Below are 23,829 nucleotides of genomic sequence, written 5' to 3'. Positions count from 1 at the left end.
AGGTCTTTGTTCATTGTCAAGTAGTATGACTATAATAGAGCCAGAGATGCAGAGGAGCCTGTTTGTAATACAGCTCATTATGCATGATTGGAAGGGTCAATGTATAATACTTTATGGATTATCTAGGAATAGGCATGTGTTGCCTGCTAACAGGCACTTCCACCCAATCCCAACTTTTGTCTAATCCATTACGATGGAACGATGCTCCTGCTCCAGACATTTAATTCCATGATTCAATTATCTATCCGAGCTGATTTGGCTGAGCTACGGTCAAAGAGAGATTACATCAATCCATACACCAGCATACGTTCGAATGTCTCAGCTGATTAATCCTTGTTCGACCGTAACTCAACCAAATCAGCTCATATCAAGCTACTTGAATCATGGAAATGAATGTCTGGAGCAGGAGAATCGTCCACCTACAATGGAATGCACAAAAGTTGTGAATGCACAAAAGTGGCTATTAGCTGCCAATGTATGACCTGAAAACGAGGGCTGCGTACCTGTCATGCATGGTCCCTGAAGTCCAAACTTTTTAACCCAGTTACACAAACACGTCCCTCTGCATCTTTTGCTCTGCCGGGTCCACCTACTTGACAATGAACAAAGACCACTCTTCATATAGCATCACGCTTACAAACATAAAGGTGCCTGTATCTCCAAACTTTACCGAAACGTGGTTTTTATTCGAGCACAATACTTGGCCAACAGCACCTTGTGTGAAAAAGCTTCACGTTCAATGTCGCAAACAGCTCAAAAAATATTTTTTGGTCGTCGTCGTCGAAGAGGTTGACCCTGGATCTAGTTTGGCTGGTGGCGACATTGCGAAATCTGGGATTAGCCACGATGAACTTGAAACTTGCACCCAAGGTGCAGTTGGCCAAGCCGAACACATTGCTCTAATAAAAACCCCACGTTTGATTGTAAAGTTTAGGGATACAGGCACCTTTACGTTTGTAAGCGTGACGCTATATGAGAAGTGGTCTTTGTTCATTGCCAAGTAGCTAGACCCTGGAGAGCCAGAGATGCAGAAGGACCTCTTTGGGTAACTCAGCTAAAACGTCAGGACTTCAGGGACAATGCAGGAAAGGTACGCAACCCTCACTTTTATGTCATACATTGGCAGCTAATAGCCACTTTTGTGCATTCCCAACTTTTGTGCATTCTATTGTAGGTGGACGATGCTCCTGCTCTAGACATTCATTTCCATGATTAAAGTAGGTTGATCCGAGCTGATTTGGTTGAGTTACGCTCACACAAGATTACATCGGTTGAGCTACATCGAGCGTGCTTTATGTCCAGAGTGATGTAATCTCTCTTTGACCGTAGCTCAGCCAAATCAGCTCTGATCAAGATAATTGAATCATGGAAATGAATGTCTAGAGCAGGGGCATCGTTCCCATGCAGTGGATCTCGCAACAATGCTGATCGGATAAAAGTGGCCGTTAGCTAGCAATACATGCCTGTTCGTAGATGATCCATAAAGTAATTATACATTGACCCTTTCATTCATGCAAACGTAGCTGTGTTACACAACACGACCCTCTGCATCTTTTGCTCTGCCAGGGTCCATCTACTTGACAATCAACAAAGACCACTCTTCATATAGCATCACACTTACAAACATAAAGGTGCCTGTATCTCCAAACTTTACAATGCAACGTATGGTTTTTATTAGAGCAATGGGCTCGGCTTGGCCAACAGCACCTTGTGTGAAAGTTTCACGTTCAATGTCGCAAACAGCCCAAAAAATATTTTTGGTCGTCGTCGAAAGAGGTTGAGCCCCGGAACCAGTTTGGCTGGTGGCGACATTGCGAAATCTGGGATTGGCTACGATGAACTTCATACTTTGACACAAGATCGCTTTGACCCCGCCGAGCAACTTTGTCCTCATAAAGACTCCGCACTTCACTGTAAAGTTTAGAGATACAGACACCTGTATGTTTTACCTATGCCGTAAGCGTGATGGAGTTGCTTTTTCCTAGTGGATGGTGTCGGCTGCATCAACGGAAAGATGGAGAGCTGAGTGAAATGGCACGTGGTGGTTACACATGCACAAGTAACTGATAGGTTGCTGCATAAATCAGATTATCCATCTATTTCTTATAAGACCGATAACGGATCACCTGTATTCCATCCAAGCTATCTTAATCTACAAGCGAGCAAGAAGCCGTTGCCTAGGAGCCCATTACCTAGACCCATGCATCCCCTATTGGCCTACCACTGCCTTGCAATTAAAGCCAAGCATTGCCTAGCAACCAATCCTAATAGCATTATTGCATACCACCAACCATATCAACATCCCATAAGTAAAAGGCCGTATAAATCATAAACATACATGCTTAATTGTTTGCAAAATTAAATGAGGGAAATGGATGATTATGCTACAATGTTTTATGGATGAAAGGGAGAGAGGGCGTTACTTAATTACGCTTGGGAGCAGGTTTCTTGTTGAAGTTCTTCTTGGGTCTACCAGCAGGAGGCTTGCCAGCAAACTTTTTGCCACCTGGAGCATCCTTTTTCTTGTTGAAGGTCTTCTTGTTGGGTCCACCCGATTTTGATCCACGTTCAGATTGAGCAAATTGTCTCTTGCTGTTGATCTTGACGTTGTTGCTATCGCTAGCCTTGCCACGGTTTTTGCGTCTTTCAACAACATCCTTGTTTTCGAGCGAGAATTCAATGATCAGACGCTTGCCCTTGAAGATCTCGGGATTATTATTAAGGTATCGTAGAGCTGCAAGTGCGTGTGCATGTGTAGTGAATTCCAAGAAACCATAGCCCTTGCTTCGAAGTTTTGATGTTTGGGAATCGACACGATCTTTGCTTCGTACAATCTTTGCTTGTTTGACCTTTGGTAAATATTGCCAACCCTCTTCTTTTTCTTCCTTTGTCAAATCCGATCGAAGATTACGCTTGACTTGCTCTTTGAACTTTTGAACAGCAGAATGACCAAGCTTCTTGAGATCAGAGTCGTCAACGCTGATGGGGAGATTGCGCACCGAAAGACGTGTTTTGGAGATAAACAATGCAGGGTCACGGCTCATTAATCGTTTACGAGTAGCAAAGGCCAATTGTCGTTTTTGGAGTTCGGCTTCGCTCATGGACTCTGCAGCCGGTGTACCAGGAAAAACGACACCTTCATGCATCAAGTACAGGTTGCGTTTATCTTCCTTCTTTCTCAAATTCTCCTTTTCTTCGGTCAACTTGTTTGCATCCTTTCGTTCCACAGCTCGAGTGATATCCAATACACGTCCATCCAAGGTGAATTTCAGACCACTGCCTGATCCAGCATCAGGGGTCAATATACTGTCAAACACGAGACCCTTTTTCTTCTTTTCACGATTGGTCATGAGCATTTCGGAATCGTTTGCTGCCTCATCATCGTCTCGAATAGCGCTGTTCTTGAATCGATTGTACTCTTCAAGACACTTGTCAGCATCAGCCTTGTTCTTCATGCAAACAAATCCAGTGCCACGTGACAAGCCGCTGACTTTGTTGCGTGTGATTCGTGCATAAATGACAGGTCCCCATTGCTTGAAACTAGTGTTTTTCATATTCAAATTAGTATGAAAATCCACAACGAGGTGATGATTCAACTTACATTTCCTTGAGACTCTCCTCTGTTGACTCAAACAAGAGGTTACGAATAAAGAGCGTTTTACCCTCGGATGCTGCTGGTAAAGTATGCTCCTTGCTGGCTGTCTTTTTCGCATCTTGATCCGTCTCGGTCGAATCGTCAACGTCCATGGGTTCGATATCTTCTTCTTCATCATCTTCTTCCTCATCTTCATCTTCATCTTCATCTTCATCTTCCTCGTCCTCATCCTCATCCTTATCTTCATCTTCATCGTCATCTTCTTCCTCATCGTCTTCCTCTTCCTGTTGCTCAACACCAGCTTCAACTTCGGCATCCTCAGCCTCTGATTCTGATTCAGATTCATCCTCGTTATCACTAGAATCGTCGTCGCTGCTGCTGCTGCTGCTGCTGCTGCTGCTGCTGCTATCCTCGTCCTTCTCATCCTTCTCATCCTTCTCATCCTTATCCACTTGTTCTTCATCTTGGTGATTCTCAGCCTTCTGATAACGATCCTTTGATAATGACCAATCGACAGCAATCATACGACCGTGATGTTGTGTTGCATTGAGCTTTGCCATAGCCTAAAAAAGCCGTTCAATATACATACAACCATAAATAAGATCACACTGTCACACATACCGTTTCAGCATCCTTGACCTTGCCAAATTGAACGAAGCCGAAACCACGTAAAGGACCACCAGGGAATTTGCGTGGTAGAGAAACATCCTCTACTTGACCATGCTCTGAAAAGATACGACGCAAATCGTCTTCGTTGTACTTCCAAGGCAAATTGCGTACGATAAGACGTGCTGCTCGTGTGCGTGCTTTTTTGTTGGGTTCTTCAGGGATTGCAAGTGCTGAGGATGGCTTTTGTCGCTTCTCGCCTAGTGCTGACTTGCGTTGTGCATAGTCCAACTTGAGACGACGACCCAAAAACTTTGCATTCTTCAACTTTTCCATAGCTTGTTGAGCATCATCGGTGACAGCAAAATGGACATAGCCGACACCTTTGTTTTGGAACTGGGGATCGTCTTCTTTGACTTTGCCTTTGCTGCGATCGGCGACCACAAAGCAATTACGGATCGGGCCAATGTCGCTAAAGAACTCTTCCAACTGTTTGCTGGTTGCATTTCTCGGTAAATTGCCGACGAATAGTGTCGAAACGGCCACTGGTTTACTGCTGTTACTATCGTCGTTGGGCATGTAGAAAAAAAAGTGTCTTGTGTCAAGCGGGAATACTTTACTCTCCACCTTTTGAAAATTGCCTTGTGGCACCAAAGCCACCCTCTTTGATTCCTTTACTGCCTCAGCATTATACAAGTAGCTAATATCATTTGCCACCCAATATATATAACTGCATCCAATACATGTACTGATCTACAATAAAAGCACCTTAAATGCAAACAGATGAAATGTACGCAGGTGGTGGGGCATTTTTATATAGTAATTGACATCAAACGATTTACAAAATCAAGGGGTGAGATGAATAAAGAGAGAGAGAGAGAGAGAACGACCAAGGAATAAGATCTACTAAAGAGAGAGAGAGAGTGTGTGTATAAAACACGAGCTTGAGCTCTCCTCCTTGGACTCAATACTCCTTACAATCACAGAAAACTACATTATCAGTAATCCAGTGATAGTCGTGAAAGCATACTAAAGATAGGTATGGATCGAGTGTATGTACGATCCCACCTCCTCGTCCTGATATTGCTGGTCAGCTCGTGTACTCCTTTTTTCTACTTCCCCTTAATACTCGTCCACTGCAAGTTTGAAATGCCGTAATACCTTTCAGGTAACATCCACAGCTATCTGTAAGCTGAGAAGCCATGATACACTCCTACGAGTGACGAACCTCTTTTATTGTTCCCTTTCTTCCTCTTTCTCTTCACTCATTTTTCCTTTTTACATTCACCCTAGCCTCTCGTTATTCATCATCTAGGTATGTATCTATATATATGTGACAACATGATGTGGGGTAAGCAAAAGAAGTCTTGCTAACAAAAAATCATTAGTTAAACATGGGATTTCCCATATGGATCATCGTTGTTGTAGTCGTTGTTGTAGTCGTATTGTTCTCTGGTATCGGTGGTTATATTCTCATATCTCGAAAGCGACGAGGAGCAGCACCAGCTGTCGATGTTGAAGCTCATGTCTCTGAAAAAGCGATTCCTGCTGCACCTATTCTCGAAGAACACCCCAGCACTATCAGCGATCCACCTTCATATGCTGCAAAAGACACCCATCCATCACCACCCATCTCCACTACAGAGCCATGTCCTGAAGAAAAACCACCTCAACAAAATCAGGCTAAAAGAAAAAGTTCTCGCAAACATGAAAGCAAGATCAGCCTACCTATGCCACCAGCTTCTAGTTCACTGTTTTCAGACAAGATGGAATTGAGCTCTGAGGAAGCCATGGAGCTCTTTGATAGGTACATGAATGCCGATTTAGATAAATCCAACAACAACAATGGCGGTGGATTTGCAGCCAACATTCAACAAAAGGCTGCCACCATTCGTAGTACAGTGCGTATGTCATTAAGACGCAAATCAACCAGCAAAGGTGGTGGATCCACACCTCTCAATCAATTGTTTGATAATGATAGCAGCAACAACAAACCACCAGCATCGCCATCTGTTTCATCACATCATACTGGTAGCACACCCTCCTTGGCTGATCATCCATTACCCCCCACACCAACTACACCTTCCTCCTCATCCAGACAACAACATTATCAACAACAGCAAATTTCAGTGCCCCCTTCACCAGCACCACCAACACAAACGCATGATGTTGCTGATCAAGATGCCACCACCACATTGCCTGCAGCTGTAGAGGAAGCTGCTAGTGCTGCTTACAATAGCTCTGGAAAACCCAGTACCAATAACAATGGCAATGCAGCAGCAGCAGCACGTCGAGTGATACGTACAGCATCCAGAAAAAGCAAGACACGATCCATGCTTGTGAATGAAGATGATGTCATGAAAATGTTTGGCAACGACAATGGAAACAGCTCTACGGAAGAACAGCGTGCACCATTGCCAGCAGGTGCAGCAGGATCGGTGCGTCGTTTGGCACGTGAAATGAATGAAAAAAGTGCTTCAGTATCAGCCATGCGTGCACGTAACAAAGGCAATACAGCAAGTGCACGTGATATTGCTGAATGGTTCCCTGACAAGGGTAGTCATAGCAACAATGGCACTGCTACAGTGGCAGGACGTGTACCTCATCATCGACCAGCACCTCCTATTCAAAACATGTTTTCACAAGACCAAGGAACCATAGCAACCAAGCAACAACAGCAACAACAACAACAGCGTGGCAATGTCGATAATGTACGCCAAATGTTGCAAGCAACATGGCAAGCCAATATACGTGAAAGTGGATCCATGGCAAGCATTGTATCAACGACCGAAGCTGCTGTAGCTGCAAGCAACAATTCAAGCATGGCACGTTATGGTAGACAAAATCCTTTATTGCGTTCGGCTGGTGGTGGTGGTAATGCATCCCACCCTCGTCCTATAGATGATCAACAAGCATCTAGTCCACCTCCAATGGCATCCTTTTCTTCTTCCACTGTACGCACAGTAGTCCCTGAAGCTGATTCTCAACAACAACAGCAATCCTTAACCAGTGTCGCGGCCCAAGAAAAGATTGAAATTGATGGCACCAATTTTACTATGCTTTCAGCTCAAAATGGATACAAGACTTGGAATGGCCGAAGCAACCCTTCTCGTCCACCATTGATACAACAACAGCAGCAACCATCACAAGAAAAGTCAACAGCGCATCATCATCAAGGTCAATCGAATAATAATGGGACATCAAGTTTCTTTAATACGGTCAGCCTTGGAAGAAGACATTCTAGCAAACGGCGAGTGATGCCCTGGATGGATGAAAAACAACAAACAACTACTACTAGCAGGACACCAGCTCAACGTGAACGAGATCAATATCTCAACTCGCAGGCATAGAAGATGAAGTTTGTGTGAAAGAATACATCAGCCACAGATTAATTCCATCAATGTCGTTTTGCATTATAGAAATAACTTTTTTTTATGTTTGTTTATATCATTAGAGAGTGAGAGTGAGTGAGTGAGAGATAAATGTGTGACACAATACCCAATCCTCCTCGCTTGTTTTCATTAATTTATGCTTCATGTTGCTGGGTTACACAACTCTTTTTAATACATTTACGGCACTCTCGGATATCATCCCGGTTGTTGTCTCGCAATATCACCCGCTGCTGCTGCACTGGTCACGTTTGATCTCTTTCTCTTCCACTCTTTTCTCTTTTTATCCTACTCGGCTGCTCAGCCCATTACCCCCATTGACATTGCATTGGAATGACTGCTGCATCGGACAAGGCCAGGCAGGCTGTACAAGTCTATACAAAGGGTACTGTGGCCTGGTTTTCAGACAAACAAGAAGGCTGGGTCTCGGCTACTTGTGTTTCCACCTCCATAAACGATGACAATGTGCGTTTGGTCTTTCAAGATGATAATGACGATTCCAAGGTAGGGTTGATCCGCACATGATGATGAGAGAAAAGACAAGGAAGGATATTGACAATAATAATAATAGGAGCATGTCTTTGAAAGTACACTAGCCGACATTGCAAAGAACGATGCATCTACATTACCACCCTTAAGAAACCCACCCAAAATGGAGTACACAGATGATTTGACCAATCTGAGTTATCTCAACGAGCCTGCAGGTATAGCTGCTGTTACAATAACAACAATAACAACATGCACATGACTCACAATATGGATTGCAGTGCTCAACACTATCCGCACCCGTTACATGCAGCATCTCATTTATACTTACTCGGGCATCGTCTTGATCGCTGTCAACCCTTTTGATCGTGTCTCTTTGTATGAGCCGGATATTATACAACAATACGCTGGTCGACGTCGTGGGGAACTTGAGCCACATCTATTTGCTATTGCTGAGGATGCATTTCGCTGCATGATTCGAGAACAAATGAATCAAACGATTGTTGTTTCAGGAGAAAGGTAAGCGAAAGATCGAGAAAATGGGATATAGTGTCTCATTCTTATTCTTTGTATCTAGTGGTGCAGGCAAGACCGTCAGCGCAAAGTATATCATGCGCTATTTTGCCACTGCAGATGATCAAGAAATTGCCAGCAAGAAGAAAAAAGAGCATGGTGCCATGACGGAGGTCGAGAAACAAATCTTAGGTATGTTGTTGGGTGGTGATTTGGATCAAAAGTGTAGTAGATAAAGGATCTTAACTTTTGCCATAGCAACCAATCCCATCATGGAAGCCTTTGGCAACGCAAAGACCACACGCAATGACAACAGCTCACGTTTCGGCAAATACATTGAGATCCAATTTGATAAGGATGCCAACATTATCGGTGCCAAGATCAGGACGTACCTATTGGAGCGCTCTCGTCTCATATTTCAACCTGCCACAGAACGCAATTATCACATTTTCTATCAGGTAACCAAGATCACATCATCCCAACAAGCAAAGTAGGGTTATTGACATGGAAGCGTAGTTATGTGCAGGTGCACCTTCTTCAGAGAAAAAGGATTTCGAGCTTGGTGATTATACCCAATTCCATTACTTGAACCAGAGTGGTACAGGAACCATCCCTGGTGTGGATGATGCTGCCGAGTTTGAAACAACACAACGTGCTTTATCCACGGTGGGCTTATCTCTCCAATTGCAATGGCAAATCTTTCGATTGTTGGCTGCGCTTGTTCATGTGGGCAATATACAAATCACGGGTCGTGGTGATGCGGCGGTGGCTGACACAGACAATGCCCTGGTGACCTCCACACGATTGCTGGGTATCAAAGCTGCAGACTTCAAAAAGTGGATCATCCGAAAGCAGATCATCACACGCTCAGAAAAGATCGTGACCAACCTTAAACCCGATCAGGCTGTGGTCGTAAGGGATTCAGTAGCAAAGTATATTTATGCTAATCTTTTTGATTGGCTCGTGGCAGTCATCAACGAGAGTCTCATATCACCTGATCAAGATGCCATCCAAACCTTTATTGGTGTCCTCGACATTTATGGCTTTGAGCACTTTAAGAAGAATTCATTTGAGCAGTTTTGTATCAACTATGCCAATGAGAAGTTACAACAACAGGTAAAAAGACCCATCATCATCATCATTTCGATCACGCATGGATCTAACATTCATTCAAGTTCAATCAACACGTCTTCAAATTGGAGCAAGAGGAATACCTTAGAGAAAAGATCAATTGGACATTCATCGATTTCAGCGACAATCAGCCATGTATCGATTTGATTGAAGGAAAATTGGGTATCCTTTCATTGCTCGATGAGGTGCGTTGTCGTGGTTTGTCAAGACCCTCGTTTTCATTCATGCTAATCATATCGTATAATAGGAATCAAGGCTTCCATCTGCAACGGATCAAAGCTTTTGCCAAAAGCTGTACACCAACTTTGACAAGCCTGAGTATAAGGACTTTTTCAAAAAGCCGCGGTTTTCGAATCAAGCTTTCACGGTGGCCCATTATGCACACGATGTCCAATATGAAGCTGAGAACTTTATTGACAAGAACAAGGATACCGTGCCTGATGAACACTTGTCATTGTTGAACTCTTCAGAATTTGAGTTTTTGAGACAAGTACTTGACAAGGCTGCTGCTGCCAATCCTGCTCCGACGGTAAGAGCCTATCATTATGTACATGTTTTTGAAACTTATATTGGTCCACATAGCCTGAAAAGTCAAAGCGCATGAGCACTCTTTCGAGAAAACCAACGCTGGGTTCCATATTCAAGGTAAGCTTGTGGCAGCAAGGAAAGGCGTGTTTTGCTAAATTTAGGGTATTGCTAGCTCTCGTTGATCCAGCTTATGGAAACCATCGGCCATACCAATGTTCACTATATTCGTTGCATCAAACCCAATGAAGCGAAGGCGGCATGGGAATTCGAGCCTAATATGGTTCTCTCTCAATTGCGTGCATGTGGTGTGCTCGAGACAATCCGTATTAGCTGTGCTGGGTATCCATCACGATGGACGTTTGAAGAATTTGCGGAGCGATATTATGCACTTGTGCCATCCAAAAATTGGAGCAATGCTCAATCTCAGGAAGACATTCGCCAACTATGCAACACCATTCTTGATGTATCGGTCAAGCATTCGGATCAATATCAGATTGGCGTGACCAAGATTTTCTTCCGTGCTGGTCAGGTAAGATGATGGCTGTAATAATGATAGCGTATGTCTAATAATCCTCTACGCTACTAGTTAGCACATCTTGAACGCCTGCGTACTGATAGGTACAATGAATGTGCAATCCTCTTACAAAAGCACATGCGTCGTTTCATTTATCGATCTCGATACCTTCATATGCGTGATCTTGCTTTGCGATTACAGTGTGCTGCTCGACAAAGGATAGCCAAAGCCAAAATGCAATTCTTGGTACAAAGCAAAGCAGCTTTACGTATTCAGACTCAATGGCGACGCTATAAGGCACGACACCATTATCTTCAGCAGCTCGAATTCATCTTGCGTTTACAAACAGCCATTCGATGTCGATGGGCACGTAAAACGATGTCAGCTTCTCGAGAGACGCATGCAGCTATCCAGATCCAAAGGATGGCACGAGGATGGTATGTACGATAAATGCACACAACAATCATTCATCTAATAATGTAACAATGCGACATGTAGGTTTGCTCGAAAGCGATACAAGGCACAGCGTAACTTTGTCATTCGCCTACAATCCCATATTCGAAGCCGATTTGGGCGTAAGCAGCTGCTTGCTTTACGTGCAGAAGCTCGATCCGCCGACCATTTCAAGGAGGTGTCTTACAAGTTGGAGAACAAGGTGGTCGAGTTGACTCAAACGATCACAGCCATGACGGGTGAAAAGGATAAAATGAACGAGCGTGTGGCAGCATTGGAAGCTGAGATCAAGACATGGATGGTCAAGTACGAGAAACTTGAACAGACATCCAAAGAGAACGAGACCAAATTGAATGAGCCCATGGTATCACAAGCCGAGTGGGATGCATTGAAACAAGAGCATGATAAGCTTTGTGAGAATTATGCTTCTTCATTGAGTGATCTCAAAGCGCGTGAACAAGACATTGCAAAGATACAAGAGCAACTCGAGAATGAAAAGCAAGAAAAGGAAAAGCTACATCAACAGCTTATGGATACCAAAGAGAAGGCTGACCACGACATGGATCAAAGTGAGGTGGGAGAGCTCAGGAACCAAGTTGCTGCTCTTAAACAACAATTGGCACAAGCAATGCGTGCACCACGACGACAAGGATCATCTCGAAATCTGTCACCTGCCATAGGGCGTAATGTATCCCCTTCACCCGTCAAAGGTGTAGCAGGTTTGGAGCCGGCTGGATATGCCGATCGTCAACGAAGTCGATCTCCTGGTTTACTTAATCGCAAAGCGAGACGCAGTAGTACGGGAGGTGCTACTACAACAAGTGGTGTATCACAACCTATTACCAAGAATCCACGACCTACATCGATTGACCAATACAGTAGCCTGCTAGCAGTATCAGGTGCACGATCAGCTACTACGAGTGAGAATCCTGAAGAAGAGGTAAAGTAAAGATTTTTTTAATGGAAGGTGGGTACTAATAGTACTTTTAGATTCTAGAGATCTTGCAAGATGAGCAGACTTTACTCGCTGAGATTACTCAAGGTCTTATCAAGGATGTCAAAATGCCATTACCAAGTACGCAGAATCCGCCATCCGAAAGAGAGATCTTTTTCCCTGTCAATATGATCAGCTTGTGCCTGACACAAATGTGGGGTCATGGTTTTATTCAAGAATCCGAGCGTCTCTTGTTTACGGTCATGGATGTTATCCAGAAGCAATGCTTGGTAATTATTATATGTTATCATCTATGTTGTGCATGTACTTACATACAAGGATAATAGAGTTTTTCTGGTGATGAAGCAATTACGCCATGTGTGTTTTGGTTATCCAATGTGCATGAGCTTCTTTCCATTATATGCACCACCGAGCACGAGATTGAGGAGGCGTTATTCAAAAAGAATGATGATGGCACTGCTTCGGGTTGGCAAGATTTTGAAAAGCTTGCAGCGACGGTCAAGTTTGAATTACAATGTCTCGAGGACAACATTTTCCATACTTTGGTCAAGGAGCTCAAGAAGCGTATTAAAAAGATGATCGTTCCTGCCGTCATTGAGAGCCAATCATTACCTGGATTTATCACAGCCGATACGGGTCGTTTCTTAAACAAGCTCTTGTCAGGCTCCTCGCAACCCGCCTACAGCACGGATGATCTATTGAATTACCTCAACAAGATGTGGCGAACTTTGAAATGTTATCACGTGGACCCCTCCATCATGCATCAAGTATTGATTGAGCTCCTACGCATGATTGGTGTAACGGCATTCAATGATCTGCTTATGCGAAAGAACTTTTCGTCATGGAAACGTGCCATGCAAATCCAATACAACGTGACACGGTTAGAGGAATGGTGTAAAGGTCATGACATCCCCGAAGGTGCATTGCAATTGGAATATCTCATGCAGACCACAAAGTTACTTCAACTCAAAAAGGTATTTCATTTTGAAGAATTGATGTTTTGGGGCTGAGCTCATTGATGGTATCCTAGGCAACGGTTGCTGAAATAGAAAGCATCTATGAAGTTTGTTGGCTTTTATCGCCCACACAGATACAAAAGCTCATTTCCAATTACCAAGTCGCTGATTATGAGGTATGTCGTTGAATGAAAGTAGTGGTGGGTTAGTGCGTTAATGATGATTGTGGTATTGCAGAATCCCATCAAACCAGCTATACTCAGTGCTGTGGCATCCCATGTTGTCAGCGGCGATGCAAACGATGTTTTATTACTTGATTCAGTGCCTATGGATGATACTACGAATCCATTCGAGGTTCCCATGCCAAGGAATCGAAAGCCCCAAAATTATCTTCCAGCTTGGGTAAGTCTTGACGAACGAGGTATACACATAGTAGGAAAAGCTCATGATTTGGTATATAGATACAATTGAAACGACTTCGGGCATTGACTATGCTTTTGCCACAGGAGCAACCAACAAAGATGTCATGATAATAGTAATACCATTGTATCTATATTTATATACACATTCATACATAAAGATGTACGTAATAATAGTCATGGAGGGATATAATAGCTCTGAGAACCAAAAGGTCGGAGGTAGGCTGTTGTGGAGGTGGTGGTGGCTGTCAAGGCGGAATTCTAAACGACCATCTTTGAAAAATTCGAGTCCTTGTCTCTTTTGAAGGTCACCCTTTGGTCAAGAAGAAAACACATTTACAGCCATGCAGATCCATCGCTGTCGTTTTGTCGAGTATCAGCCGGCAGCCATCAATGCACTAGACTTTACGCCACCTACAGTGAAGCGATCGCGTCTCGCCGTCGGTAGAGCAAACGGCAACATTGAGATCTGGGATCCATCGCACAACTTTCGACTTGAAAAGACGATCCCCGGTGGTGAAGGTCAATCGGTTGAAAGCATTGCTTGGGCGCACCAATCGATTATCGTGGATCAGGATGAGGACGATACACCCGAAGAAATCGAACAACAACTCAAGCGACAACTGAGTAAGCCTCCACGTTTGTTCTCGTCAGGATTGAATCCATATATCGTCGAATGGGATACAACATCCATGACCGTCAAGGTAAAAAGGGTGCTGCTTCAAAGAGTATTATGACATGAATAACTCATTACTATCATAATATTAGCGATCGGTGGATTCCAATGGCGGTGCTGTATGGTGTTTGGCTGTCAATAGTACCGGCACAAGACTTGCAGCAGGCTGCGAGGATGGCTGTATTCGATTGTTCGACATTGAAGATGATGGTCTTGAGTATATCCGCAGTTTTACTCCACAAAAAGGTAATAGAAAGGGATGGTGGGTTATATACTTGATGGATCACTTATGAAATGTACATAGGTCGCGTGCTTTCGGTTGTATGGAGCCCATATGATGATTACATTGTTTCCGGTGGATCGGATAGTGCCATTCGTACATGGGATGTTAGCACAGGACAAACGCTTCAACGTATGACAGTGGATCGAGTACGTAAGGAACATACATTGGTATGGTCGGTGGCCGCTCTCAAGTAAGTAATATTGGAACAAGGATGAATAGGAGGAAAACATGATGTCTAATGACATGATAGGGATGGTACATTGGTATCGGGTGATTCTCTAGGCCATATCATGTTTTGGAATAGCAAGACGGGTGCCATGAAGCAAACCATCCGTGCCCATGCAGCTGATGTTCTTGCCCTTGCAGCATCTCGAGATGGCACACAAGTCTTTTCTGCTGGTGTCGATTGCAAAATGACCAATTATCGCAAAGTCAACGAGGATCGTAAAAAGTCAAAGCGTACAACATGGATTACAGCTGAAAGTCGTCAATATCACTCTCACGACATTCGTGCTCTTGCTATCAACAACAGTACCGGCACATTGGTTTCTGGTGGTGTGGATGTTCAACTTGTTGCTTGGTCTACCAACCTCGGTAAAAAGGTAGAGCCTATGCGTTTGCCACCTTTCCCCCACAAATATCTGGTCTCAGCATCCAAATCGCAACAACTGGTTATGGCAGCATACTTTAATTCGCTTAGTGTGTGGCGACTTGGTCAAGGTAAAGGAGAATGGATGAATGAAATATGTATAGCTTAAGCTCATATTTTGCGTTCGATAGCTGTCGCAACCAATAGCACGGACTCCAAGGTCATCATTCCCGAATTATTGGAACCTCATCGACAAGTATTACAGCTACAATTGAAGGCGGATTGTAACATCACTTCGAGTGCCATCTCTGAGAACGGCGAATGGATCATTGTTGCTGATATCGAATCCACTCGATTATTCCAATTGACAGAAGCAGTAAGTGTGTGTGTGTACGTCGACTCCTTTTTTTCAATCTATTGACTTTGAAATGTATATAGCAAGGAATGCCCGGTCAATTGAGAGCAAAAAAGGCACGAAATTTTGATGCCGTATTATCACAATACTTGTCAGAGCACAACATTGCATCGGGTGCGCACCATGTTCTTTTTACGCCTGGCTCGGATAAGATTATTATTATCACAGTGGAATCACGTATCTTGGTGATTGATTTACGACATTGGGAACAAGGCTCGTTTGAAGTCTTGGGAGAATTCGGTCATCATCGTGGATTGGATAGTGAGGGCAATAGTATCGAAGGACGAGAAGCAGCCACAGTGATCACAGTTGCCGTCAGTGCTGATGGCCAATGGTTAGCAACAGGCGACGACATGAACCGCATTCATATTTTCAACCTAGACAATCTCAAGGTGAGGGCAATGTGTGTGCTAAGGGGGTTATCTTTTGTATGCATGAATATTGACAATGTATGTGATTGTCCATGTAGCATCATATTGAACTTCCGCATTCATACACTTATCACACAGCACTATCATTCAACGACCTTCGACCCAACGAGTTGCTTGTCGGGCAGGCCACAAACGAATTGTATATTTACAATGTTGAGCATAAACGACTGACTCCTTGGTCCAAAGCCCATCGCGACTTTACAAATACAGCATTATTCAATCAGCGTGAATCCATACGAGGCGTTGCATACAACCCAAGTTCGCCTGATGAGATGATCGTGTATGGCAGCAGCTTCATGTGTAATGTCAAGATGGTCCACAACAAGCATCCCAAACAATCCAAGGCCCATAAACGGAAACACGATGCTCCGGATGTTCACAAACAAGATTCACCGATACCGATGCAGCTATCAACACGATATCAGCAGATTTTGTTTTGTGAATTTATTGATAAGGATTCCATGGTCATGGTCGAACGACCCAAGTTTAGTGTATTGGAAAAGTTACCACCCTCCTACTACAAATCCCAGTTTGGTACATAAGCATCATCCTCCACATAAAAGCGAATTATTCTATCATTTTACAACCATTGGACACATGCATTATGAATGGAATGGTGGAAAGCTCACATTTAAGGTTGTGTCAGTGATACTTGATAACAATGAAATTCCATTTTCTGCCGGCGCAGTAATGATTCAGGGGGAGATTGAAAGGCAACTTCATTGTCTCAACCAACGTATGCAAAGGTAAAAGAGGAAAGAGGAAGGGCAATGTCAAATCCCATGATCCCCATGGCAACGCGATTCCATTTAGTGGCATGGGAATGGTTGACAGCGTTGATCAATAGCCGTAACAAGGCAACATGGAGATAAAGGTAAATGTTGGTACGACGTGATGGATCATGCAAATACCAAAGATGGTCTGTGTACCTGAAACCTTTCAAAGCAAGGTAATAAATGTCTTTTTTATAGATAATGTCATAGGCTATCAGCACATACAATGAAATAAAGTGAACGCAATATCGAGATCAATAATGCATGTTATATGCGTTTAGGAAATGAAGAGTGAGCAAGTGACATCGGCGTGATGTCAACAGCCATCTCGTTATTTAAAGTCAGTGTGGTCTCCTCCCCCCCTTTTTCTTGCGTACTCTTCAGTCCTTTATTGCAAGGGAAAAAACATAGTCGACCATGGCTCAATCTCAAGTTCGACGGAACACCTGGGAAGGGTAAGTGATGGGGTGGTGGTAATTCATCTGTTGTTGGGCAAGATGGGTTGGCTAGATTGCGTATCTATGGGCCACTATTCTTTATGTGCGGAAGGAGAAGGGAACGGCAGGAGTGTGTTACTATAACGACAGCAAGCCGATCACGCCATTAACTTTTTACTTGTAGGCAGAATGGACCATCGTTACCAGAGGCAAGAGCTACTGAACTTCTTCATACGTACATATACGACTATTGCAAGAAACACAACTTTGGACAAGCAGCAAAGGCGTTCGCACAAGAGGCTGGTGTACAAGTGGGTAAGATGCCACCCATTGATATCCCGTCAGGCTTCCTAGGCGATTGGTGGAGTGTATTTTGGGATGTTTACAATGCAAAGTATAATGAGACATTGGCTAGCAAGGATGCAGCAACGTATCAGCATGTAAGTAATAAGCGTAGATGTGAATGAATTTGGTGGGGATATTGAATGATTGATGTCATGTTAGTACACGGCACTTGTACGAAGTAAACGGGAGGAAATGTTACAGCAACATCGTGCAATGAGTATGCAACAACAGCAACAACAAATGCTTCAACAACGGCGGATGTCTGATGTACAGCGACAACCTCCTACTATGCAACAGCCATCGTCTCAACAACAAGGTGCAATGTCACGCGATCCTCGACCGTCACCCGCCAATAGTACTATTTCACTACCAAACAATGGGATGCAACGACCACCAACACCACAGCAACAACAACAACAACCACCTCATCAATACCACCATCATCATCATCCTAGCAACAACAGCATTGTAAATACCCCACAAAGCATGCCTTCTTCTTTACCCCAACAACATATCCATGCATCGCCCTCTTATTCTCCTCAACAAATCCAACATCAACGTCCTGGCAATGAGCATCCAACAGAGCATATGATGACTAGCAATCCCCAATTACCAGCTACAAGTGCACCGCTACCACCCCATTCCACTCCACGTATGGCTACTACAGCAGCAGCAGCAGTAACTACTACACCAACTTCTACCACTGCCACCACTGCCGCTATGGCTGCTGCTCCTGGGGGCGTTATGAACCGTGATTTGCAATCCATGACACAGGAGGAAAGAGTAAGTTGATTCATCTCCTCACCAAAATACACTGACATGGTTCTTAGAATGCCTACATGATGCATGCCAAACGCCAGGCTATTCAAAACAACATGATGATGCGTAATAACCCGTAAGTTGTCAAGTAGTCAACTTTGTGATACATTTGTCAGCTGACACTTTTTGTATTCAGTAACATGATGATGAGCCATCAAGCCCGACTTCAAATGCAGCAACAGCAACAATTAGCTATGAATCAACAACAACAACAACAACAACAACCCATGACGCCTCAACAAGGACCTGGTCAACTTCCTTCCCAATCTCAACCTCATCCTCAACAACAACAGGCAATGGATATGGCAAATCGAAATGCTGGAATGGCTCAAGCAGGTATAAAAGGAACATTGTATTAGGAATGCCCTTTGTCTCATATCTTTGATGTATAGGACAACCTCGACCACCAATGATGAATGCATCGATGGGTATGACAGGACCTGGTGTACCTGTTGCACAAATGTCTGGAGCAATGCAACATCCAAATACTCCTTTTTCTGGTGATTGTGAGTTTGATTGATGGAAGGACAAGGAAAAAAGGAAAAAGACGATATCATTTGCTCATTATTCGACTCGTTAGCCAAAATGCTGATGATGCAACAAATGATAAGCAAAGGGCAAATCCCAGCTGGTCTCACTCCCCAACAACAGGCAAGTACATAGCATCATTATCATAGTACATATATATTTATATTGACGTTTTTTATATATAAAGATGGCCCTTCGACAACAACACCAAGCCATGATGAATCGTAATTACATGTTACAACAACAGCAACAGCAACTTCAAATGAGTCAAGGAGGTCACAATGCGACTGTACCAACGAGTCAAGCCATGATGATGGGTGGGTTCAATCCACAGCATGATCCTGAAAAAGCACGTGCAGCATTGATGAATTATCAGCGACAACAAGCTCAACAGGCTGAACAACTTTATCGGCAACAACAACAAGCTGCTGCACAACAACAAGGAGGTCGACCACCACCACCACCATCTCAACAACAACAACAACATCCTGCTAAACGTCCTCGACCTAATCCTGACAATGAGACTTCAAACCCCCCTATGGCTCAAGCATCTCCCCAAACAAGCAACACGGGTAGTCCACATACGATGAATCAACAACAGCCATCTGCTACCACCATTAAACCGGAGCAAGTACAAGGAAGAGTGTTATCTCAACAACAGCAACAAAGAGCACCCTTCCAAACATCGTCTCAAGATTCGCCCCAAACACAACCTAGCCAACAACAAACGCCTCAGCAACAACATCAGCATGCAAGCACCACTGGATGGAGTGATATGGAAGGAAATGGTGGCATGGTGAAATCTGAATCATCCCCTGGTATCCCTGACAACAGTGGCATGGCAACAGCGGTACCCACTAGCAACAGCATGTCGTTTGATTTGGAGCGTTTCATGATGAGTGACGGAGGTGATTTTGCCGATATTTTTGCGAATGCGGATGATAGTGCCGATCCTGCCTTGTTGCTAGGTGATGGGAATGATATGGATGGTGGTTTCAACAACCATTTTCTAGCCGGGTCTTTTGGAGGAGGAGGCAATCTTGGAATGGAGAATGCAGCAGCCTTGACACTTTCTGGTGCCAGCGAAAAGACGTTGCAAGCACAAGGCGAATTGGCAGGACATACGGATAAGGTGTTGACATGTGCATTTTCCAAAAATGGCCACTATGTGGTGAGTGGTGGCAAGGACAAGCACGTCATGGTATGGAGTGTACGAGACAAGCAAAAGTTGTATACCCTGGATGGTCATACGCACGTCATTCATTGTGCACGATGGAGTGCAGATGACCGGAATTTGGTGGCCACTTGCTCTTTTGACAAGACAATCCGCGTTTGGGATGTGGGCTCAGCCTTGGTTTCCAATGCTTCTTCCGTTAAACAAGTCTTGAAATTTGAAGGCCGGACTCGCATTTGCGCTGTTGATTTTTGCCCCACACGACCTGAAATCTTATGTTCGATGGATGCTGAAGGAGAATTGAATGTTTGGAATATGAATACGCAAAAAAAGGATAAAACACTTCAAGTGGTAAGTCATGGCGTACATACATAGTAGCGTCATTTGGCATCATTTTCTCATTTGAAACGTATCATACATAGCCAATGCGAACGGTCAGCTCCAACCAATTACGATTTCATCCCCGTGACGGCAACATGGTGGCATGTGCAGTGGGCAACCAACTTTACGTCATTGACATCCATCGATTGAAAGGCGATAATAACAACAACAACATGGATGGCATCAAGACAATCCAAACAAGCGACTCTAAAAACATCACTTCATTGGATTGGTCATCCGATGGCAACTTTTTGGTGACATGCTCGGAAGGATTGATTGCAGTGTATGATACGGTGCATTGGAAGATGGTCAATTCGCATTCTTTACAAGGCAAGACAGCGAGTTGTGCGTTTGTCAATCATGAAAGCAATGGCAGCACGGATAAGCTTCAAGTGATCTTTGGCGAATACGAAGCCATCTATATCTGGCAATGTAGCGTGCCTGGAGCACAACCTAAACGAACGGGTTCACAACCTGGCCTGGTAGCAGCGCTTGCATGTTCCACCACCAGCACATTCCCCATGGATGGGACAACAATGGTTGCATCCGCAAGTCATAATACCAAGGACAAAAACTTGATGCTTTGGTCTATATAAAAAACACCCACTTTTATAATCCTCTGTATTAATTCCACTGTAGTAAATATAATGTGCCGTTTGTTTCCTTTTTAGCTCGTCATCGGGATGCCTTGTTTGTGTATCTATTTGCTTTTTCACGAGACACCACACGATCTGCATGAGCCAGCCCGTGAATAATTTGATGATGGGTAATGGATCAGATGGCACACATCAGTGCCCGGATCAAGTCACATGAGCCCCCTTTACATTTTCATCATCCATTCCTCCTCCAACATGTAACAAAAATGATCCTACACGTAAGAAGCGGCCTTTTATTGAATAAGGTGGTCAACAGCATGATGAACAAGTTGTGTATTTCCCCCAAATTGCTAGGATGGTGTTGTCGTAGCGTAGGACAGAGCGTTGAAAAGGAGGGAGCAAGGGGTTAGTAACCTTAAATACAGATGCAGCAAAACTCGTTGATTTTCCCAAGTCAACGGTGCACCATATAAAGTCATTGCTTTTCGCTTTGTGTATGCTACTATATGCACCTTTATACACAGAATCGACCACACTAAACAGCACATGAGATATTGATCTATATAACTGGTCATTGTTGTTCAACACCAACCGCCCCCCTTTTTCTTTTTCTTTCTTGCTTTACACAATCAAACTTTTACCCACCTTTTCTTTTTCTCTCTCTCTTTCTTTATAGTACACGCACACACACGCACTTGTGTCTATAATATAGTGCCATTCATGATCATGAACAGCACACACAAGCAACAACAACAACCACAACACCTCTTTAAACAAAAGCTGACATGGCTTCTTCGAAAACGGCGGAAACGGTCTGATAGTGGTCATCATACAACGAATTGGTCGATTACTTTGAAACCCACCGTTTCATCCGCCGCTGTCATGGATGGGGAGGAAGAAGAAAATGATAATGTGATTTCACAACAACAGCAACAACCAATACCACCACCTACACCTCCTGCTATTCATCATCATCAACCATGTTATCCCCGATCCATTGCATCCTCTATTACGTCCTCCTCTTCTTCTTCTTCAATTCATAGTCGTCGACGATCTTTATCCTTGCGATCCGCATGCTCGGGCATCTCTAATTTGTCGGCACGAGTACAGCATTTCCATATCGGCACACCGGCATCCTATTTTCCTAAACCAGAGTCCATGGCCTCATTGCCACGATCGCAACAACAACGGCCATCGTCGCAATGTGAAGCGCACTTGACTGTTCCGAGTATTCGGAGTACGACCAGTGAGACGACAACAACTCGGTCTTGGCGACGACGTAGGGAACGACTTCTCTTGGCTATTGATCAGCAGAGCCTGCCCGATTTCGAAACACAGGCGTTTTGTAGCACATGCGAAAAATATGTACAATCTCGTATTCGATATCGAACAGGTGCCCTAACATGGCTCATTGCTTTCATCCTGTAAGTGTGTGATTGGATCCATCCACCATGTCCTCTTTGTTTGACGTGCCAGAAATAGGTTTTTGTGTACAGTATTCCTATTCTGGGTCCCTTTCTATGTCAAGTATTTCAAAGGTAGGTGGTAGTCAAAATGGGATAATGAGGGAATTGGGTTTCATTGTGTATGGTAAAGAACTCAAACAATTGCCACGTGTTTTTTTTGTAGATGTGGTCCATTATTGCCCTGCATGTAGCAGTAAACTTGGAACCCACCTTAAGCTATGATGATGATGATGACCACCTCTTCTTTATACCACCACCTACTCTATTCCACCACAATAAAAAGAAAAGGACGACGACAATGTAGAAGATGTTTATATGGGTTACAAAGTAGGCAACACGTGGGTCATGCATGTGTGTCTGTGCCTTGTTGTTACATACAGGGTTGATTGTTGTTGTTTGACGACTATTTTTTGAACGCACACAGACATGGTGCTCGTGCACGTAATATAAAGGTTGGTGTAACAGACCCCTAAACCATCCATCTCAATATCCCTATCTATATTATCAGATAGATTATGTTGTCCATCCTACCACCAACGTGGCAAGCTATCAAGTGGATACCATAGGATCAGGACTCTTTGTACTTTTCCAAGCAGGGAAATTTGTGACATAAAGATGTGATCCAGCAACATGTTTGTTCCTTATGCAGCATCATCATTACCATCCTATCCTATACAAAGCTAAAGTCACAGTATCGCCCGTAGATAAGGTTAATGTTGTAATGAATGAGCAATTGGATTGATCTCCCAAACGATTTGCAATGTTGTTTTTCCCGGTTAAAAGGTGGTGGATGTTACGTGTGGGGGATGATGGGATAAATCGTAGGTTGGGTGGGTGGGGGTGATTGACCGAAAAGCTATATTTCCCTGGGGGTTCAATATAACGTGTGACGAAAAACAAAATGGACATTTGCAAACAATCATTGGATGAGTGTTAAGCAGTCGTTTCAGGTACAAACATTCTGAGACGAGCCAATTGCTAACTTAGTGGCAAAGGCCGCTTTAGCGTTGAAGATGGTGTCAACTACTGGAGGGTAGTAGTAGTAGTATAGAATAACAATGCCATGTAGCATTGATCATGTATTTAGAAGCAAAGCGGGTAAAAGGTGAAAAGTACATACATAGTGAGAAAATAGCACGTGCTAGTACACAGTGGGTTGTGGTGGTGGTTGTCATCTTTACGTTTACTAGTGCTTTCAAGACCCTGGCATCGGTGATTATTACCAAGGTTTGATACGCCTGTATCACCCACTTCCTTTTTATTTTTAGGGCGAACCAGGTCGATCCTTGTTATCCATATTGGGATTGTTTGAGTCGGCGATAAGCATTTGCTAATAAATAGAGGTAGTAGCAATCGTTCCAATCTTCCAAC

The 23,829-nt window shown here is 43.7% G+C and overlaps 6 protein-coding genes across 6 annotated transcripts; 5 read left to right on the top strand and 1 right to left on the bottom strand.

The window, feature by feature from the left end:
* Positions 1–2,423: 2,423 nt before the first annotated feature.
* Positions 2,424–4,780, bottom strand: O0I10_004279 (uncharacterized protein; the record flags this gene model as incomplete). The annotated part of the gene is made up of 3 exons (XM_058484340.1): positions 2,424–3,540; positions 3,602–4,158; positions 4,217–4,780. 3 exons carry the CDS (start codon positions 4,778–4,780, stop codon positions 2,424–2,426), a joined length of 2,238 nt encoding a protein of 745 aa, XP_058344965.1.
* Positions 4,781–5,595: 815 nt separating this feature from the next.
* Positions 5,596–7,551, top strand: O0I10_004278 (uncharacterized protein; the record flags this gene model as incomplete). The annotated part of the gene is made up of 1 exon (XM_058484339.1): positions 5,596–7,551. One exon carries the CDS (start codon positions 5,596–5,598, stop codon positions 7,549–7,551), a length of 1,956 nt encoding a protein of 651 aa, XP_058344964.1.
* A 372-nt stretch (positions 7,552–7,923) lies between these two features.
* O0I10_004277 (uncharacterized protein) lies at positions 7,924–13,656 on the top strand (the record flags this gene model as incomplete). The annotated part of the gene is made up of 17 exons (XM_058484338.1): positions 7,924–8,094; positions 8,162–8,294; positions 8,358–8,595; positions 8,654–8,781; positions 8,848–9,047; positions 9,106–9,705; positions 9,765–9,905; positions 9,968–10,249; positions 10,303–10,365; positions 10,421–10,777; positions 10,835–11,199; positions 11,261–12,155; positions 12,206–12,439; positions 12,497–13,144; positions 13,201–13,302; positions 13,364–13,528; positions 13,588–13,656. 17 exons carry the CDS (start codon positions 7,924–7,926, stop codon positions 13,654–13,656), a joined length of 4,791 nt encoding a protein of 1,596 aa, XP_058344963.1.
* A 233-nt stretch (positions 13,657–13,889) lies between these two features.
* O0I10_004276 (uncharacterized protein) lies at positions 13,890–16,481 on the top strand (the record flags this gene model as incomplete). Its single annotated transcript, XM_058484337.1, has 7 exons — positions 13,890–14,249; positions 14,314–14,467; positions 14,526–14,694; positions 14,755–15,224; positions 15,285–15,469; positions 15,532–15,900; positions 15,978–16,481. 7 exons carry the CDS (start codon positions 13,890–13,892, stop codon positions 16,479–16,481), a joined length of 2,211 nt encoding a protein of 736 aa, XP_058344962.1.
* A 648-nt stretch (positions 16,482–17,129) lies between these two features.
* Positions 17,130–20,992, top strand: O0I10_004275 (uncharacterized protein; the record flags this gene model as incomplete). Its single annotated transcript, XM_058484336.1, has 9 exons — positions 17,130–17,167; positions 17,334–17,589; positions 17,654–18,277; positions 18,325–18,389; positions 18,450–18,649; positions 18,706–18,819; positions 18,894–18,964; positions 19,029–20,366; positions 20,438–20,992. The coding sequence occupies 9 exons, from the start codon at positions 17,130–17,132 to the stop codon at positions 20,990–20,992; spliced, it is 3,261 nt and encodes a 1,086-aa protein (XP_058344961.1).
* Positions 20,993–21,718: 726 nt separating this feature from the next.
* Positions 21,719–22,680, top strand: O0I10_004274 (uncharacterized protein; the record flags this gene model as incomplete). The annotated part of the gene is made up of 3 exons (XM_058484335.1): positions 21,719–22,416; positions 22,475–22,530; positions 22,622–22,680. The coding sequence occupies 3 exons, from the start codon at positions 21,719–21,721 to the stop codon at positions 22,678–22,680; spliced, it is 813 nt and encodes a 270-aa protein (XP_058344960.1).
* Positions 22,681–23,829: the final 1,149 nt, after the last annotated feature.

The sequence above is a fragment of the Lichtheimia ornata genome (genome assembly GCF_029851405.1).
Source record: "Lichtheimia ornata isolate CBS 291.66 chromosome Unknown scaffold00015, whole genome shotgun sequence".
In the NCBI taxonomy this organism is placed as follows: Eukaryota; Fungi; Mucoromycota; class Mucoromycetes; order Mucorales; family Lichtheimiaceae; genus Lichtheimia; species Lichtheimia ornata.
The sequence above is the reverse complement of the archived record's forward strand: the minus strand, read 5'-3'. Positions and strand labels throughout refer to the sequence as shown.